This window comes from Ovis aries, chromosome 15, assembly GCF_016772045.2.
Source record: "Ovis aries strain OAR_USU_Benz2616 breed Rambouillet chromosome 15, ARS-UI_Ramb_v3.0, whole genome shotgun sequence".
In the NCBI taxonomy this organism is placed as follows: domain Eukaryota; kingdom Metazoa; phylum Chordata; class Mammalia; order Artiodactyla; family Bovidae; genus Ovis; species Ovis aries.
Window position 1 is genome coordinate 39039368 of NC_056068.1, and position 21066 is coordinate 39060433.

The 21066-nt window shown below is 38.8% G+C and overlaps 2 protein-coding genes across 26 annotated transcripts in view; one reads left to right on the forward strand and one right to left on the reverse strand.

The window, feature by feature from the left end:
* Positions 1–13064, forward strand: part of BTBD10 (BTB domain containing 10) — a 77536-nt gene extending 64472 nt beyond the window's left edge. For all 14 annotated transcript variants that reach the window (XM_042233033.1, XM_042233040.1, XM_042233035.1 and 11 more), the window contains 3 exons: positions 5899–6096; positions 8465–8575; positions 11954–13064. In XM_042233033.1, coding sequence (XP_042088967.1) covers positions 5899–6096; positions 8465–8575; positions 11954–12264 — 620 coding nt within the window. In that variant the 3' untranslated portion in view covers positions 12265–13064. The remainder of the gene's footprint in view (positions 1–5898; positions 6097–8464; positions 8576–11953) is intronic.
* Positions 13065–13804: 740 nt separating this feature from the next.
* The window catches only part of BMAL1 (basic helix-loop-helix ARNT like 1), a 110176-nt gene continuing 102914 nt past the window's right edge, over positions 13805–21066 (reverse strand). For 11 of the 12 annotated variants that reach the window (XM_060399251.1, XM_060399249.1, XM_027978985.3 and 8 more), the window contains 3 exons: positions 19539–19632; positions 15432–15534; positions 13805–14473 (listed from right to left, as the gene is read on the reverse strand). In XM_060399251.1, coding sequence (XP_060255234.1) covers positions 14313–14473; positions 15432–15534; positions 19539–19632 — 358 coding nt within the window. In that variant the 3' untranslated portion in view covers positions 13805–14312. 12 annotated transcript variants of the gene reach the window in all.

A 21066-nucleotide genomic window follows, 5' to 3' on the forward strand; every position in this document is an offset into this window, starting at 1 on the left:
AGAAAATTATTGAATTTTCTATATTTGTGTTTAGCCACCTAACTGAGAAGGAAATGGCAACCCACTCCAGTACTCTTGCCTGGAAAATTCCATGGACTGAGGAGCCTGGTAGGCTACAGTCCATGGGGTTGCAAAGAGTCGGACACGACCGAGCGACTTCACTTTCACCTAACTCAACTCTGCTTATTTCTAGTAGTTTTTCAGTTGTTTCTTACATATTCTTGGTAGATAAATTGACCCTTTTGTAAGTAAAACTTTTTATATCTTTTTGTCTTGCTGAATTGACTATAATATTTTGAATAATGTTAAATTAGTGGTAAATCTGGTATCTGTCTTTAAAGGCATTTCCTTTAGGTTTCACTGTTTTTTTCCTTGACTCTTTCTTCAATACTCTGGCCCTTTGACATCCTTCTTTAGATCTTCTGCTAATTTTTTTTCTCACCTGCTTCCTGATCATTTATACCTTGAATGTGTTCCTTGCCAACAGTTTTGTCTTCAGCTACCTTCACTCTTACAGAATCTATACATTTAAATCTAAGTAATGCCATTCATCACTGGGACTTCAAATATTACCTATACACCGTAGTTTTCCAGCTCTTTATCTCTAATTCCTGTGTACCAGTTTTATGTTTCTAGTATACTATTTAACTTCTGTAACTTTTTTCCCTTCTTAATCAGGCTTTCAGTGAGTTTCATATAGTACATATAGTGATGAACAAGAAAGACTTTGTCCCTGTATTTATGGAGTTTACAGTTTAGCGGGGAAGACAGGCATTCAAGAAGTAATGAAAAGCTGTGAAAATAGAGTAAAGAAGTGAGATACTATGACAGAATTACCACAGAATACTATGGTAAAGGGGCTATGGAAGATCATTATCTGAATCAGTGACATTAAAGCTGAGACTTAAGGGAATGGGAAGGAGAGTGAGACAGTCTCCAGGCAGCAGAAATGGTATTTGCGGAGGCTTTCAGGTTTGAAGGAATATGACATGCTTAAGGTCCTGGAAGAAGGGAAGTATGGCTAGATTGGAAGAGATAGTGTTTGAGTGATGAGACATAAGGCCAGAGGATAGGGAGAAAACAAAACTAGTTAAGTGTTTTATTAACTGTTCATTCTGTACCAAGTCCTGTGCTAAGTTTGGGGGATGCAGCAGGAACAAACCAGGCAAAACTTCCTGTTCTAATGGAACTCTCACTCTTTCGGGGGACACAGCCCACAGACGAGGTAAGCAAGTAACATGAACAAATAACGTGATATGATAGACAGTGATATGTGCTGAGGAGGGAGAAGAAAGGCAAAGGGATAAAGAGTAGTTTGAGAGGCCTTCATTGCAGAGGAAAATTGAAGTAAATTTCAAGCAGAGGTTAACAATGAGAGCAAGTGTTGAAGCAGTTTGCCTGGTAAGTTCGAGAGCAGCAAAGAGGAGTTGGAGTAGAGTGAGTGAGGGTGTCAGTAGTGGGAAATGAGGTGGCATAGCGCCTTTATCTTCTGACTTTACTGAGTGAGATAGGAAGCCATCAAAGGCTTTTTAACAGAGAAGTGATATGATCTGTAAGGATGCCATGTTTTACCATTTCATGGGCACACTGTTCACACAGAATTCACTGATTAGAGTCATGCAGTGGTGTATTCCTGATGTGATATATATTTTAAAAGAACCACTCTTGGCTCTTGGGTTGGAGATGGACTGCAGGGGGAACTAAGGTAGACACAAAGAGGGAATTAGGAAACTGTTATCATAATTTAGGTAAGAGATGATGGTGGCTTAAATTAAGGTGGAAGCAATGCGAAATGATCAAATTCTGAATATATTGGATGGGAGAGTTGTAAGGATTTACGTGTTGATTTGAATATGAGGCTGAAAAGAGAGAATAGTACTTAAACTATCTAGAAGTATGGAGTTAACCATTGATTGAAATGGGGGAAGACTTCATGGGGGCAAATACTTAAAAGCTTGGCTTTGGACCTAAGTTTGAAATACCTGTTAGACATTCAAGTGGAAATGCTGAGCAGAACATTGGGTATACATGTCTAAAGAGAGAAATGTGGACTAGATATTTATATGTGGGAGTCATCAGAATTTAAAGTATTTTTCTTTAAATACTATCAATAGTATTTAAAGAAAAAAAATTTTTTTAAGTATTGTAGACACTGATCTATAACCTCCTTTTTCACATAACAGGCTTAAGGACCAGGTTGAGGATTTGGGACTTTTTTCTGAGATAGCACAAGCCATGAAAGGTTTAAACTAGAGACGTCTATTTGTATTTTTTGGGCTACTGTGGAGAAAATGAAGGCAAAAGCAGCTGATGAGTTTTACAGTGGGACAACTGTAAGGCTGGGTTCAGTGAGGATTGTCAAACAGAGTATCTACATGTGACCTCTTCATGTGGCCTCAAGCCTGGAGACTGGATCAGAGAGGAAGCATCTGAAGAGCAAGCATTCCCAAGACCAAGGCAGAACCACAGGTCATGTACCCATCACCTCTGCTGTGCTCCCCTAGTTACAAGCAAGTCAGTATAACCAGCCTAAATTGAAGGGGAGAGGAATTGGACTTCTCCTACTGGGAGGAAATATCAAAGTCCCATTGCAGAAAAGTATGTGGCATGAGAAACTTTTTAGCTATCTTTGGAAAATAGCATCTTTCAGAGAAAGAAATAGCACAGTTCAAGATGTATTTAAGATGTGGACTTAATAGAGCTTGAGGAATGGTTAAGAGATGAAAGAGGAATCAAATATTTATTTATTTTACAAATATTTACAAGACTGTCATATGACTAATATTCATCTGACATGGTTCTGAGAACTTGAGTGCTTGGTGATGCCATTTACTCATTTGAAAAACTGCAGAGAGAGACTGAAATGATTAAGTTCAACTTGGAATATATTGAGTTTGAGATGCCTGTGAAAGGGCATCCTAGTGGAGATTTCAGGAGGCAGTTTGAATACAATGCATCTGGAATATAGCAGGCAGAATTAGTAGAATAAATTTGAGAATTGTCAGCTTAAGGTGAGAGAAAATAAAGAACCTACCTAGAACTTCCCTGTGAAATATCAATATATAATGGCCAGCTAAATATTTAGGAAATATTTAGATAATTTCCTAAAGGAAATCAGCCCTGAATATTCATTGGAAGGACTGATGCTGAAGCTCCAATACTTTGGCCACCTGATGTGAAGAACTGACTTACTGGAAAAGACCCTGATGCTGGGAAAGGTCGAAGGCAAGAGGTGAAGGGGATGATAGAGGAGGAGATGGTTGGATGGCATCACTGACTCGATGGACATGGGTTTGAGCAAGGTCTGGGAGTTGGTGATGGACAGGGAAGCCTGGTGTGCTGTAGTCCATGGGGTCACAAAGAGTTGGACAAGACTGAGCAACTGAACTGAATGGCCAGCTAGAGGAGAAAAAATTGAAAAAGGTGACTGAAGAACAGCAGCCAGAAAGGAGAAAGAAAACCAGGGATAATGATACCAAATCTTAGTGATGAGAGTGTTTATTAGAGAAATGCAAATCAAACTATAATGACCTCACACTGGTCAGAATGGCCATCTTTAAAGTCTATAAATAATAAATGCTGGAGAGGCTATAGAGAAAAGGAGACCCTCTTAACAGTGTTGGTGGGAATGTAAATTGGTGTAGTTAGTATGGAGAGCAGTATGGAGGTTCCTCAAAAAACTGAAAGCAGAGTTGCCATATGATCCAGCAATCCCACTCCAGGGCATATATCCAGACAAAACTGTAGGTACCCCATGTTCATAGCAGCACTGTTTATGATAGCCAAGACATGGAAACAATCTAAATGTCTATCAGTACACAGCAATGGATAAAGAAGATATGGTTTGTGTGTTCTTGTGAGCATATAAACACACAATGGAATATTACTTAGCCATAAAAAGAATGAAATAATGCCATTTACAGCAACATGGATGAACCTACAGGTTATCATATAAAGTGAAGTAAGAGAAAGACAAATACCATATGATATCACTTATTTGTAGAATCTAAAATAGGACACAAACATACCTATGACACAGAAGCAGACTCAAGACATAGAGAACAGACTTTTGGTTGTCAGAGGGGAGGGGGGTAGGGACGGAAGGACTGGGAATTTGGGATTAGTAGATACAAACTAATACACACACACACACACACACACACACACACACACACACATACATACAGGATAGATAAAAAAGAAAAAACTACTGTATAGCATGGGCTTCCCTGGTGGCTCAGAGGTTAAAGCATCTGCCTCCAATGCGGGAGACCCGGGTTCGATCCCTGGGTCAGGAAGACCCCTGGAGAAGGAAATGGTAACCCACTCCAGTACTCTTGCCTGGAGAATCCCATGGATGGAAAAGCCTGGTAGGCTACAGTCCATGGGGTCACAAAGAGTCAGACACAACTGAGCAATTTCATTCACTCACTGTATAGCACAGGCAACTGTATTCAATATTCTGTGATATAATGGAAAAGAATTAGAAAAACATTATATGTATAACTAAATCATTTTGCTGTACAGCAGAAATTAACATTGTAAATCAGTAAAATTTTTTTACTTCAGTAAAATTTTTTTTTAAAGATATTCATTTTCTTTAACAATCCAGACGTCATTTGGAGACTATATAAGAGAATGTATTTATATGTATAAGAATTTACCTATAAAGGGAATTAAAAAAAATCATAATGGAAATATGCAGCCTAGAGAGAGACATGGCTAAATAATAATAACATAGTTAATTATTTAATTGTTTATTATATTAATAGTTACTAAGTAACATGTTGTAGAGAGGAAAAAAACTCTGATTTGGGAGATTATAGATTTGAGTTTTAGTGTCTTCTCTCACTGTCCTGGTAGTTCCTGAGGTAATAGATCCCTAGATAAGAAATCAGACGTTGCCAATGAAATAGGAATAAAATAAAAATGATTAGGACCCACTCCAGTGTTCTTGCCTGGAGAATCCCAGGGGCGGGGGAGCCTGGTGGGCTGCTGTCTATGGGGTCACACAGAGTCAGACACGACTGAAGTGATTTAGCAGCAGCAGCAGCAGGTTGGTGCAGGTGAGTTTGTGACTGTGTATTTGGAAAGTTAAAGTTGTTTGTTATGTCAGAAGAAAGGTCAGGTGAAGTGTATCTTTCATTCCTCTCAGTTCTAGGGTCACATAGCTATGTGATTCCTGTGTGCTCACTCATGTCTGACTCTTTGCGACCCCGTGAACTGTAGCCTGCCAGACTCCTCTGTCCATGGGGTTTTCCAGGAAAGAATACTGGAGTGGGGTGCCATTTCCTTCTCCAGTGGTAATTCCTGTACCATGCTGTATTTTGCTTGATCTTTTGCCATCCTTATTCCCAAGTCAAGTGACCCTTTTCATCTTACTCTGCTTCCTACACAGTAATATCAGTGTTGTTTGTAAATAATTTTCTGAGAAAGAAAATGTGGGAAGTGGACTGTGGGGACTATTTTATTTCATATGGATAATCTGCAAAAATATCCTTAGAATATACTTTAAAATATAACCACATACATTGATTGAAGACAAAATGATGTAGTGAAAAATAACCTGGACTGAGAATAGAGTCAAGAGGGTGGATTTAATTCTGACTTTGAAAATTAGTTTTGTAACCTTAGGCAGATTGCTTCATGATGTGTAAAGTGAAGAGGCTTTTGTTGGATGACTTTAATTGGCCCTTCTTGCTATAACATTCTGCAGTTCCATAAGAACTCTTGCTGAGAAAAGTTTTAGTGACTAAAGAATAACCATTGTATTATCTACAGGGTCCTGAAGTAGATGCTGAACTAATTTGTGTTTTGTTTATGTGTTTGTTATTTCTGCTCTTCTTTTACTTATCAGTCACCCCTAAAGCGAAGTTATTTTTGTGGGTTTTATTTCAGGTGCCCTAATGCATGAGTTGTCAAATGATGGTGCTCGCAGACAGTTCGAATTTTACTTGGAAGAAATGATCCTGCCTCTCATGGTAGCCAGTGCCCAGAGTGGGGAACGCGAATGCCACATAGTCGTGCTTACAGACGATGATGTTGTTGATTGGGATGAAGAGTATCCACCACAGATGGGAGAAGAATATTCACAAAGTATGTACTGTGGTATATTTTCTCTCTTAAATCACCACAGATTTTCTCTTTATCGTTTATAATATTGATTAAAGGACAGTTTTTATAAAGAAAGTTTTCTGAACTCTTTCTTATACCAGGAGTGGACAAACTACAGCCTGTGGGCCAAATCCAGCCTTTTGCCTGTTTTTATGAATTAAGTTTCACGTATTGTCTATGGCTGCTTTTGCGCTACAATAGCTGAGATGAGTAGTTGGAATGAAGACCGCATGGCTAGCAAAGCCCAAAGTATTTACTATACGGCCCTTTACAGAAAAAGTGTATTCACCCATGTCATGCACAGAAATGGTTTGCTCTTTGTTGAGTATCCAGACCTTAGTTTTTTTTGTTGTTGTTGTTTTTTGGCATTTAGAAGCATCCAAGAGAAATAGATCCTGGAATAGTAGATAATGAAAAATAGAGCTGTTTCTTATAGAGATGAATTTTTATTTGTATATAAAATAAGAAGCTTCAACTCACTGATAACAAGGATGACTTTTAAGTTCTAAGACATTCCTTTTTTAATGTCACATGTGTTCTTGGAGAATACATGACTCTTCTGAAAGCTTTGTGGAACTTTAGGTATTTTTGGTTAAAACAGCACAACTTGAGCAGCAGTGAGTTTTTTCTTACTGTACTTCTAAACTTCTAATTAGAACCTTTGATTTTTTTTTTTCTGTTAGAAAGTATATATCATATTGATTTTGTTTGTTTGAATGTTTGTTTTTTGGTGAGCCCAATATAGTATTTTTGAACAGTTCCATAGATTGAGAAAAAATTACAGGTAAAAGAGTGATTCAAGAACAGGATTTATCTGGTTTTTCCATTTTATTTACCCTTTTCTAAAAATAAAGCAGACTTTCAAGTGGTATGCTTTTTTAATTTTAATTCCAAAGATTTTCAGATGATTATTTCAACACAGAGTATGGTAGTAGTTTTCAGAATTTACATTTGAGACGTTTCCTTTGCATGATAACACTTGAATGAGTACTGTGATTCTTTTGTGGACAGCTGCAGTAATAAAATGTTGCTGTTTCCTCATTCCTAGGCTTTTTGCTGTCCATGGTTTTCTATAATATGTGGAATAAAAAGTTGAGCTTTAGTTTTCAGAAAGTTTGACTTCAAGAGAGGAGGGCCAACCGTAGAGCACAGAGTGACATTATAGTGATAGAGGAATAATATTAGACCTGGCTTTTCCTTTTTAGTTATTGAGCTTTTCATTTCAGTGTTTTTTTGGTTTGTTTTTTTTTGTTTCTTTTCTTGAACTTTGAAGTTTAAAAGGACTGGAAGCATTTTTATTTAATTTGTCTAAATATGTATCATTTTATGCCAAGATGTTCCAACCTAAACAAGATAACATTTGAGGAGATAAGAGATAGCCTATTTCTTCAGGCTGATTTTCCTAAGAGTGACATACACTACCCATTCTGAAATGTCAAAAAAAATCTTTATCTTAAAGTGTCAGTAATCTTAAGGATGTGGTAATAATCACAACTTTTACCCCGTGAATAGCTTCTGTGTACGTTTTTTCCTTTTATTGGCTCTTAAACCAGCATGTTTGGTTTGTGAGTGTGTTTTTCTTTTTTTGAAAAAACCTTTGCAGTTCACCTTTTAAGGGAGATAACTCCACCTGAAAGAGAGAAGGCGAGGAAGGTCCATCAGTCTAACTCCCTGAAGTGCCCAGCACATTTGGAAGACTCAACATGTTGTCAGTGGAGTGTCTGTCCTTTGCAAAACCAGTTTGCTCTAAACAGACTAACCTAGGCAGAACATGCTCGAATCTGCCATTTTTAACATCAGTATTAAATGGGGCTGTTCGCCTGAATGGAAAACAATTTGTGGGGAGGGTCTTTGCCTTTTGGGGGAATTATTAATAGTTGCTCAATCCATGAAATGTAAGATGTATCCATTTTGTACTTTCTGACAAAGCAGTTTTTTCCCCTCCAGATGAGGCCTTGTAGGCATCCGAGCAGTCTTTTACTTTGCCTGCTTGATAATGATGTGATACTGATACCTTTTTTTGATTCTCTTTATTTGAAGAAATTGGGGCAGACCCCATTCCAGTAAGTCTGTGTATGATATATCTTTCAGAAGGAGAGTCTTCCTATGGATTGGGTTACCTGATTGGTTATTAAAGCTTTTCTTGTTTCATCTTATGTAGACATTTGCTTCTATATTAACTGTACTGAATTGTCCTGTCATGTTGGCTAGTCATCCTTTGGCATCACTGCATCCATTATTTGGGCTTTTAGGGTTGTCAGGCCCCTTTGATGATCAAGATAAATAAGCTTGAGTCATCTCTAAGTACTTTGATTTTAATAAGAAAATATTTTTGTCTCTTTGTTTCCAGTTATTTATAGCACAAAATTATATAGATTTTTCAAGTACATTGAAAACAGAGATGTGGCCAAATCGGTTTTGAAGGAGAGGGGTCTTAAGAAGATTAGACTGGGAATAGAAGGTAAGACATTTTCACTTTTTTTTTTTAATTAATCTTTTGGAACCAGCAAGGTTTAAAAGCTGGATCCCATTGAGATTATATTTTGAATATTTTGAGAAAATTTCAGACAAATGATTACTGAATGCTCATGCAGTAAACAAATAACAAAAGTCAGCTTTCTTTATCTGAGAAGAGAAATAGAAGGCCCTTAAAGATTAGTATTTATTCTGTAAGATTCTCTGGAAATATAGAAAGATGAATTTGTCTTTTCTGCCATCACTCTACTTAATGCATTTTTCACTAAGCCCATGTAGTGTGTTTGGCACACATGTGTATACTCCCGTAAGAGATGACAGGACTCTTTGCCTAATAGTAATTGTGATCTCTAGTACTTTTTTGAAAATTCATGTAAAAACTGATGGTGGTGGTTTAGCCACTAATTTTCCAAGATTTTACCTAGAAAATCCTATGGTCAGAGGAGCCCGGCGGGCTACAGTCCATGGGTCGCAAGACTCAGACACGACTTAGCAACTAAACCACCAGCATCACTCTTTTTACATGAATTTTCAAAAAGTATTAGATTTTAGCTCTGTTGGGCTGTGATCATGATTACTATATGTCTTAAGGTGTCTTAAGGTATGATAATAGCTTATTTTCAAATTGAATTGAATGTCCATGTACTTCATCTTACTTAAATGCAAACTTTTTAGATTGCTTTTTACCTTGTGATTTAAATGAATTTTTACAGGTGCTACCCTCAGATCCTTCTTTTATTTTAAAGTGCCCATACTAAAAACAAAATATCTTCCTTGGCCTAGAGTAATGAGTAAAGGTTCTGGAGCCAGATTGCTTGTATTCAAAGCCTATGATTTAGTAGCTGTATGACCTTGGACAAGGCACTTTACTTTTTTTTGCCTTTGTTTTCTCATCTAAAATGACAGTATTAATACATACTTTATAGGGTTACTGTGAGTGTAGAATGAGTTAATTCATGAAGAACACTTTAAATAGTGCCTAGCGCATAGTACTTTCTGTGTTTGTGATGGTGATAACAAAGATTACGGTATTCAGATCAGTGATCAGATGAGCTGTTGGAGATGATGATGAGGGACTCCTGAGACATACAGGGAAGAATGACCAGAAATGAGGTCTTTGCAGGAAGGGGAGGGGAGGAAATTTGGGGTTTAAAAAGAGGGCACATTAGCTTCACCAGTATATGTCCTCTTCTGTCATTTTGCAAACAGTGAGTTTTAGCTGCTTGGTTTCAAAGCTAAAGAGACTGTAACTGGAAGGGGAATTACTTTAGCAGGCCCCTAGCAGGTATTTGAACTGATAACAAGTGGGTTGGAACTGTGTTTAAAAAAGCTTGATACACTGTGCTAAGGAATATGGACCTTCCCCTTTAAGCATGAAGAAACCATTGGTAGTTCTAAAGCAAGGATGTAATATGATTATACTTGCGTTAAGAAAAAAAAAAGTGGTGATTCAGTGTGGAGAAGAGATTGGAATACAATGAGATGGGAATTTAAAGACTTTCTAATAGTCCTGGAGCAATCAGGGACAAGGGAATAGAGAAAGGGAAACCTTTCTGACCTCTGGAGCTGCCCTTCAGATGGTAATTGGAAGTATGAAATGAAGAAGACATTCTATAGAAGGTCTTTAGAAGGTGTTGGCCCTGCTTACCCCTGTGCCTCCCTCACCTCAACCACACACCCACCCACCCACCCACACACACACACTCCACACACACACTCCACACATGGCTAAATATACTAGCTGCCAGTGATGCCTGCATAACAAACTCCTATGCAGGAATCCTTAATTGAACCCCGACTACGTGAGGCCTGTGTGGTGGTGGTGGTGTGTTTTTTTTGTTTTTTTTGTTTTTTTTTTCTGATTTTAACTGTGGCCGATAGGCCAAATCCAACTCACTACCTGTTTTTTATAAATTAGGTTTTCTTGTAACATACTCATTAATTTATGCATTGTCTATGGCTGATTTCATTTTATTATGGCATAGTTGAATAGGTGTGATAAAGACCATATGGCCCACACGCCTGAAGTATTTACTGTCTGGCCCTTTATGGAACATGTTTGCCAGTGCTTGGTCTAAACTAGCAATTCATGCTAGTAGGAAAGAGAAGGAACTTGTGATAGCATCTAAGGAAGGTGTATCTTTAGAGAAACTGCCATACTGGTAAATGACTGAAATGTTCCCAAGACTGGGATGGTTGTTACCAGTTGTTACTCTTTAGTGACTATGATTTAAGAGAAGGAAGATGTATAATTACTGGGGAAAGCTGTGTCTACTGAAAAAAAGTGTTGTACAACTTGGAAGTTCAGAATTATGTTTTATTTAATGGCCTTACTGTCAATTGTAGCCTTGGATATAGCCTCTCAGATTACCCTGAGAAACTGTTCCAAGGAGGTAAGGGAGAAGCTGGGATATGTAGGAATTTTTGCTGGGACAAGAGAAAAAAAATGATCAAAAGATTACTGCTAATCACAAAAAGCAGACATCTCAAGTATTGATTTTAGTGCCTCTCTACCTTTGGGGAAATGCAGGAGTCTGAGCTTGTTGAAATTATTCCTTTGATACACATCTTAACTATCTAGGGCTATTTTTCCACCCTGAATTCCCCTCAGTGGCACTGTTGGGTCAGGGGTGGGCTGCAGGGGCAGATGACTTGATGGCCACAACATTTCTATTTACTGAAATGACAGGCGACTTTTTTTTTTTTTTTTTAGTCCATGCTACTTTGGAATTGCCAGTCTGAATGAACTTGATTGTTCATAGTAGTAACATTTAAATGATATAGAGGTTAAAATATTGGCTTTGTTGACCTAGACACAGAAATACCTGGAATCAGTGAAGCTGGAGATCGCTATAGCTTCTCACCACTTGAACAGTAAAAAGGAAAGAAAAAACCCAAAATGATGTAAAGATGAGGTTTAGGTTTAAAGAAAGTAGAAGGCTTATATGGCAGTAAATTGCAGGTCCTGAGGCCAAATAATTGTGTGGGGAAGAGATCAGGGATATCAAGGTGCACAACCAGAGCCCATGATACACTGGATTTCTTCCCATTGTATTAGGGACCCAGCCCCACTATGCTCTCTGAAAGTTTTTCTGGTGGTTGGTGAGAGGTTTTGTGAATTATATCAGTAGGATATCAGTTTCTTGCTGTTGAATTAATGACCAAAGAGAATATTGGTTTCCTTCTTTATTTTAATCTATGTTTTGTTCAAGAACTATAGTAACCCTCTTTAGGTTAAATTGAATGAGGAATGTGGGGACCTGTGTCTGTGCGTGTGTGTGTGTGTGTGTGTGAGTGCGTGCACGCACACACGTGCATAGGTGTGTGTATGCACATCCTGTTTTTAAAAACTTCTCTCCTTCAGGTTATCCTACCTACAAAGAAAAAGTAAAGAAAAGGCCTGGGGGCCGCCCTGAAGTGATTTACAACTATGTCCAAAGACCCTTTATTCGAATGTCTTGGGAGAAGGAAGAAGGAAAGAGCCGGCATGTAGACTTTCAGTGTGTGAAGAGTAAATCTATCACCAACCTTGCCGCCGCTGCCGCAGACATTCCCCAGGACCAGCTGGTAGTCATGCATCCGACTCCGCAAGTGGATGAGCTGGATATTCTACCCATCCACCCCCCTTCTGGCAACAATGACCTCGATCCTGACGCACAGAATCCGATGCTGTGACGGTGATGTTTCTTGAAACCATAGCATGCTACTCTTCACAGTGATGCTGTACTCTCCTCATCCTGCACTGCAAGGCCACTCTCTTCATTGTGAGATGCACAGAACAATGTTTAGGATATTGCAGTGTAGGCTTTTTTTAAAGACCAAAGGTAGCTGAATGGTTTTTTAAATGAGTACAACTCTAGCATCTTGAGGTTCCAGTTATATAAATGTATTTGTTTACCAGTAGGTTTGTGAAATTGGTTCTTTGTATGGGGGACAGTCCTTTTTCACACATCTAGATCTTTCCAGAAGTGGTGGAAATTGGCAGCTGGGGTACTTTGTCTAGATTGATATTCATCACACCCCAGATAAAATGTAGAACATTATATAGTTGCACTTTATAAATGGTGGTTAAGTGGAACTGTTCAAGCCATTTTTATAGTTGTGATGCACAATATAATTTAAATAAGTGCTTCTATCAAAGTATTCCTTCAGTAAAATGTGTATAGTTTGCTGCCCATGATGAGCAAAAAATGAGTATCACTGGGCTTATTTAAATGATGAGGATGAGATTCAACCATATCTTATCAGTTATCTCAGTGCCGTTTTCATCCTTTTCAAGTGTCACATGCAGGGAGTGTGAACATCAGAGGTGGGTTATTATCCGGTCTGCCTTACCCTTAATCTGTTCACAGATATTTATTTACTAATGATTTTTTTGAAAGTTATGGGATAAGAAAATGAAGTGTTTGCTCTTCATTTACTAAATGATTGTAAACTCGTTTTTCATCAAAATAAAATTCCATTGTTTTAATGTTTCTGATCTTTATAACCATCTTGACCAGACTTTCAGTCTTATATTTTGCAGATTTCCTGTTTTATTGGTGTCAGTATAATTAGAAACCAGGAAGTAGCGCAAGGAACTCCAGTTTGATACATGTGTGATGAGGCACTTATATTCTCCACTAACTAAAATATACTATAAATCCAAAACGTCATTAGAGCTGAAAAGGGAATATTTTCTAGTGCAACCTGATACGAAGATAAAATACTTTTACTAGATTCTATAGTAACCTTAAGTTTCAGACCCAAATTCTGATACTAGTTCAGTGCTTTCTTCATTATACTGTGCTATTCTGCCAAGCAAATTGTTTATGCATGTTTTTGCTTTTTTAATATTTTGTGACTTAGTTCAGGAAGAAATCAGAAGTATTTAGATGCTTTCAGTCTGGGGTCACTTAATGTCTGAAGCCATACAACTGGTAATAGAGAAGAGTTGTATTAGAGAAGCTAGTTTGTTCTTTCTAATCTTGAGTTTGTAATTTCAGAGGACTTGAAGTTTGTGTTTAAACAGTAATATTTGTTCTCACAGAAACTAAAATTACAGTACAGCTAAACAAGTGACACAGGAAAATTATGTATGTCCTAGAATTTTTATGAAGACCAGAAAGGCACTGTAAATGTTTTTGGTGTGGATCATCCATAAACACCCACCCTGGAAAATCAATGATCTAGCCCTATAGCATTTTTTCCTTAATTATGGGAAATGTGAACAATATTTATAGAACAAGGGAAACATTTATTAAAAATATTTAACTAATACATTATACTTTAACCCATATTTATAGTAAAGGATTCTTACAAGGAAGAATAAACGGTTTTATGATACAATTAGTATAAGAAATATCCACATGGGGAACTTCTTTGTAGTGTAAAAACACCATACATCTGAAATGACCATTTGCATATAAAAGCTACCAATGATGCTTCTGTGCACAATGATTAAAAAATTCAACACAAACAGAATCCAAAATATACAATTAATGCAAGCTATCCACAGCTAGCCCAATAATCAATGATGAGGAAACACTGGAGCAGGCTTTAGTTCCACTTTTTCTGAAGTTACACATAGTTAAGATTGACTTGTATCAATGGCTCTGAGATGGCTTTTATGAAGACAGTACATAAAAGCTGTTCTCTCCTTATCCAGTAAGCTTCACAGACTGTATAACTCCATCAGTAATGCACTTTGATACTGTAGCTGTCGCCAAAGCAACATATAGTGTTTACAGTGGCCATGGCAAGTCACTGAAGTCAACAGGGCCACCAAGTCCAGCATCTGCTTCCAAGAGGCTCATTATGACAGCCATTGCTGCTTCATCATTACTGGGACTACTTGAGCCTTGATCGTTGTCTATCATGTCTATGCCTATGTGAGGGTTTTCACCTGTGGGAGGAGATAAAGACTGGTGAGTGATACTTTAGTAAGTGGTTAACTTTAGTAAGCAGTTCCTAAGTACACTTTTAATAAGAAAGTTAAACTTAACAGTAGGGCAAGAAGGCTGATTTGCCATTTTTTAAAAAAATATTCGTGTTTTTCAGCTGAAAGACCCAACTTTTTAAGAAGGAACTACTTAAATTCAATAAAAATTAAAAGTATGAGCTGACCTCAATTTAATATTCTGATATAACCAGTTATAAGGAGAGAATTATAGAAGGAAACCATGCAGGAGACCCCAGTTTGATTCCTGGGTCAGGAATATCCACTGCAGAAGGGATAGGCTGCCCACTCCAGTATTCCTGGGCTTCCCTTGTGACTGAGCAGGTAAAGAATCCGCCTGCAATGCAGGAGACCTGAGTTCAATCCCTGGGTTGGGAAGGTCCCCAGGAGAAGGGAAAGGCTACCCACTCCAGTATTCTGGCCTAGAGAATTCCATGGACTGTATAGTCCGCAAAGAGTCGGACACAACTGAATGACTTTCACTTTCAGAGATTAGAGGGAAAAGATCTAGAGAGAGAGGTAGAGAAAAAGATGGGTCGAGTGGGAGAAGCAAACTCTTCATTGCTTAGTTTCTTTCAATACCCTCTGAAATGCTTTTTGATCACCCTTTCAGAGGTTCTGTCTGAATCTCCATGAGCTCTCCCTCTGAAGATACTATGTTCCACACATTGGGAGAAAGCCTGTGTCCAGGCTGCCGGAAACCCCTCTTGAATTCTAGAGACACCCCCACCAGAACCTAACCATTAAACTTAACTTTGAAGTAAAGATTTAAATAAATTTTAAACCTTTACTTTGTTCTTAACAAGTTTACCTAGAACTGATTTGTACATTCAGTTCTTAAAACTGATGTCATACCAGATGTTTTTTGCAAGCTCACTGCAATAGAAGTAATAATGCTACTTACCAAGAATAGAAGAGCTATCAGAATATGGATAACCTGGGTTCTCCTGAGCCTGCCCTGGTAGTAGGCCACTGGAAGGAATGTCTGGAGTCCCTCCATTTAAAATCTACAAACAAAAGTGAAGTTTTCATGTCATCAACAGTTTCAATCGGTATTTTACGCAGTGTCACTAAGAAAATGAATTGCGTTGAAAAGAGGAAGGTGAGGAGAAAAAGCTTCAGGTGGCTTCGGTTTCTTATTGAATGATTTCATACCAGAGACTGTTAGGAATGGTCACAGTAAGGAGAAAACCTCTCCCCCACACTAGTATTCTCTACTCGATTCAGCCCACACAAGCAATTAAAAGGCTGAATAAAATCCCTAGAGCACTCATTACCTTGGACTAAATCCCAATGAACTCAGGTGGGCAGGGCCCCTCCCCTGTTAGGGAGTAAGATTCCTTATAGCAACAGATGCTGCTGAAGAATCAGTAAGAAAGGGTGGTTATACTGGGAAGAGACACAGCTCTGAGGAATCACAAATGAACACAGAACACTAGAAGTAGATCATCATTAGTTACCAGTGGCTTAAGCTCAGAGAGGCTACTGAGAAATACTGAATATTACTACCACTCCTCAGTAGAAGAACTCTGTCTTCCCTCAACTGTCTACCCCCTTCACCCTCCCATGACCGATTCTCACAGAAAAGCACCTCTGAGAGGTATCTGGATGTGGGTGAGGAAACTGGTAGCAGCTAGATTTCAGGAGAGGCAGTGATTTCAGGCCTTGCCAGTAGATGGCATTACAACTTTATTTCCACAGTTCAACTTTCTGAAAAAGTGTTAAAAAACTTTATACTCTAAAAATGATTAAGGACTCCAAAGAACTTTTGTTTATATAGGCTATATTTATCAGTATTACTATATCTGAAGTTAAAACCACTAAAAGTTACAATAAACTTTTTACACATGAACATGAATAGCATTTTAATGGAAAAAAAAATGATTTTCTAAAATAAAAGTTGGAAGTATCATTTTATATATATATATATACACATATATTTTGCAAGTTGAATGTCTAGCCTAACAGAATTTAATTGGATTCTCACTTGCTTCTCCATTCAGTCTGTTTAGGTATGCTGTCTCAAGTACATAGCTGAAGAAAATCTGACCTCTCATAAACAGGCAGTTGGAAAAAGGAGGCACTTTAATGGCCTTTTCAAATAACCGTGGTATTCTTCTTTGATATTGCATCAGAAAGGCACAATGTGGAATCTGAAACCATATCAATGAAATTTTGGTACTCTGTAAAAATCCACTGGTGTATATTAGTATTTAGGATGGATCTTTTTTTACCTTCACACGATTCTGAAATATATTGGCCATTTGGAAAATACTGGCTTACTGAGTCATGCAGATTTTCCAGATGTTGACACACTTCATTGTATAACGTTAAAACATGACCACTGTTAATATTACCTATGATCAGAAATATCTTAAGCTTTGGCAAGCAGTCAGGCTCAAAGCAGCAGACACAAGTTTTCTCCCAAATTCTAACTTTTGCTTGAAAGCTAAAATGTTCTCACTTGCCAGTTGTTTTTCCTTGAAGTTGCAGGTTCACTCATTTTCAAGAAAATGTATGCTAAATACCCAAGTCTGAAAAACCATAGTTTGCCATAGTAAAAATGGTGTCCTATGAAAAAAGTGATTGATTGGTTCAGTTTAAAACTTACACCGTCACACAAGTGCTTTTTCTTGATTCAACCATCATACTTTGTGTGCAGCATAAGTGCTTTAAGCACATGTCTCATTCTGTAACTATTAAAAAGATTTACTCAAGGATTTTATAAAATTATTTTACTGCTTTATTAAGGACATTCTTAAATGAAACTGGCTTTTAAATTTATTGTTTTTTTTTTTTTTTATTGCGGGTATATGGTGGTGAAATACAGTGACTGTCAGTACAGTTTGGTGCCACAGGCTTAATTTCTTGCAAAAGCACCAGCAGTTCTGTCCAACATTGCTTTTGCACTGTCAGTTCACATAACAGCGCAATCAGAAAAAACTTTTAGCATTGTTACGAAAATACTTTTGACCACACAGACCCCTGAAAAGATCCCCCCTCCCTTACCCCCACCAGAAGACCGTAGATGATGTTTAGGAAACTTTGGCTTTATCTGACCCTGCCTTGGTGCCTCTGGAGGTCCAGAATCTCCTGGAATCTGAGGCTCACTAACCTTACCCCTTTTAACTTGACCTTAATTAAAACAACTGGCAGGCCAGATGACTCATTTTTGGACTTTCCCAGTTTGAAAGTGACTGGGAAGTGTTGGAAGCCCGGGCCCATCTTTAGTCTCGTGTCTTTGGTATATAGCTAATGCTGTCTTTTAAAACTCTGTCTTGTTTAGATGCCCTTCTTATAAGTTCTGCTGCTGCTGACTCAGAATACATTCAGAATTCCTTCTCAGATCCACTTTTATAAGTCCAAAGGAAAAGAAACATTTTCCGTAAATGCCTCAAAAATACTTGGGCTCTGTGATGCACAGGATACTTTCAGATCTCTGGCAGTTGTTGGTATGAAGAGAATCAGAAGTCAAGACACCTGAATTTAGTTTGGGGCCATACTTATTAAATTCTGGGCTAGTCATATACCATTTGGTAGCCTGGATTTTGCCATCTATGAGGTGGTGAGGATAAAATGAGAGATTGTATATGAAAGTTATCTGAGTAATATTTAAGCACTGAAGTGATGACCTTCCAAAATAGAATAGTGGGATTCTTGGTAATACCAGAAAGTCAAGTGCCTAAAAGTTGAATTGAGACCCAGAGAAAAGGATACCACACTAAGATGGTAGATCCAGTATGGAAGAAGGACCTAGCAGTGTAACGAAACATGGCTAAGAGCTCAGCCTATGAGCAGTGGCGGGGGCTGTGCCCAGGCCAGACTTCATCTGTGGATGCAATACTCAAGTCAGTACCAACCAGGCACTTCCATGTATATTCTCTCATAACAGGACTTCATGTGCAAAGATGCTGGCTGCCCTAGCCTATTATTAGCCTCATTATAGAGAAATCAAGGGCTTAAAAAATTATACAAGGCCACACACCAGTGCATGGCAAAGGCAGGCTTCAAACCCAGGTCTCTCTTCCAAATGTGCTCTTCCCCATTAATGGCTTTCAAACCTTTTTCCAAATAAAAATTGTTATGGCAGACTCACACATCATGAAACAGAAATGAAGCTACCCCGGTAGGAGGAGGAGTCCTGGCCTTATCTTTCTTATCAGCTGGCCCCCTTCCAAGCCCCACCCTTACCTAGCAGCACCGCAGCTCCCGGTAACCTGAGCCTCTGAGAGGCCAAGTTTTGAAAACCGATGCCCTGCTTTTGATACAATTTGTGCCTCAGGAGTCCAATCTGGGTAAATTCTTTCTTTGTGTCTATGTTTTGGGAGATAGGGGAAGGAAGACTTTATGTCTCAAGATGCTGGTGGGTCATCCTAACCTATGTTAACATCAGACACTATAAATAGATTTATGATTTACAATTAACATTGAAATGAAAACAGATTACTGGTTTGAGACTATTTATAATGTAGTCTTCTGGTCAGTTCTTCATTAGGGCTGGCAACAGATGAACTACTTGTACTTAATGCTGTCCCATCAGAGAAAACCAGACAGATCCCTAAGTATTCTGCAGCTGCACAGGCATGACTTGCCTTCCAAAGCACCACTGGCATCACTGTTTCCAGGGCCTGCACTAGACACTAATGATGCTTTCTCCCTTGAAGACTCCTGGCAGAGAACTAGGTAATTTTACATACCCATGAATCCTTCCTTCATGGGAGCTCTTGAATTCCTCCTTCCATGCAATGGACTACCAGCTCTCCAATCCTTACAATGATCTCTTTCTGCCTGCCTCTGCTCACATGGGATAAACCCTCTAAGGATGTCAGCAAGCCTCCCTGGTCCACTGGTGTGTTTTGTGCCTCACCTAACACAGATGCATTTACTTCAAGGAGGAAAAAAGGGCCCTACTTGTTTCAGCAACCACAATTACATACTCCCAGTATTTCAGAACTTGGGCAAGAGCTCTCTACATGAAGAAGGGCCTTAGTCTAAGAGTCATCAGCCCTACCTTCTTGCCTCCTGGAGAAGAGGCATCAGGGGGAGGTGTACTTGTGATGTTCAATGGGCTGGAGCCACAGCTGGAAGGCGATGACCCTCTTATCCTGTCAGAGAAAAGAGGAGTTAGTTACATTGCCTTTCCTTTTTTTCCAGTGCAGTGTGTGTGTTGAGGGATGGGGGTGAGAAGATCTAGAATAGGGATTGGCAAGCCTTCAGTAAAGGATAGGAGAGTAATTATTTTAGGCTCTGTAGGCTATATGGCCTCTGTCACAACTACTGAACTCTGCCACAATAGCTGGAAAAAAAAAAAGCCAAGACCATATGCAAACAAATGGGTGTAGCTGTGTTCCAATAAAGCTTTATTTACAGGTGATAAGCTGGATTTATCCCATTGGCACCTGATCTAGAAAATCCTGGAGGCAAGCTTCTCACTGACAAACCCCTCGGATTAAGGTTTGGATTTCAGGTTTGTGAATTTCAAGTAGGTGGCCAATTTCCTCACAGCCAGATCTCAGAGTGGATTGGCAGAACTTTAGAAGTCCAACTTTTATCTCTGATAGGTGGACTAGACTCCACAGCAAATGATTTATCCTCTAATCCACAAACACTGCTTTGCTAGTGAATACTCAGGAGATGGAGGGTGCTGGGGCAGCTCAGCCATGCCTAGAAACTAGCCTTACAGTTGCAGCCGTCATCGCCTAAGGAAACAGGTGATGAAAAACGGGTTCAAGCCCTTCTCAGCTAGCTTATTTCTCAGCATAGTAGGTTTACAGAGGGAAAGCCTTAGAACTATAAATCCACATAAACTCTTGTCAAGCTGAAGAACCTCAGTAAGGGAGACCTTGACCTAGCACCACAGCTAGAGTCTGACCTGAATGGCAGCTGTGTGACTACCAGGCTCTTGGCACCTGCATGGATGGATAAATGCAGCTGCTAGGTGACCCTGGTCTCCACTGCCCAGGAGACTTTTGGCTCTTGGCTGTACTGCCTAGTTCTGTAATTTCTGAGTAAACAAGATCTCTCTCTCTCTCTTCCCTGGACCATAAGCTCCTCAAAGGCAGGATACAACTATACACCAGGTATTCTTCACTCACATGGATGACTACTAATTGCGTATTGAAAAAATTATTCAATGTCTCCTACTTTCCCCCACCTACACCTGTGGAACCACTATTGCCCCAGTTTCCCTATCTTGGAATTGCCTTTTCATCATTACTTACTTCATCTTCAATATCTAGTCCTTAAATTACTGACTTCTCTTTTGGACACAATTATCACTCTAGAGTGGGCCTCATTTTGAGTCGTTAAGCATGCTCACCTTCATCTCTTCCTATTCCAATCCAACTTTGAGGCTTATTAACATACATTGCTCAGGACTCTACAATGCACAGCGTCTTCACATTTTCTTCCAGTCTCAACTTCTCAGCATCATTTCTTAGAATTCTTAGCAATCTCCCATCACAACTCTGTGGTTCTTTCCTACAAAGAAGCTGCCCAGGCACGTGGCCTGCCTTTTTTTTTTTTTTTTTCAATCCTGA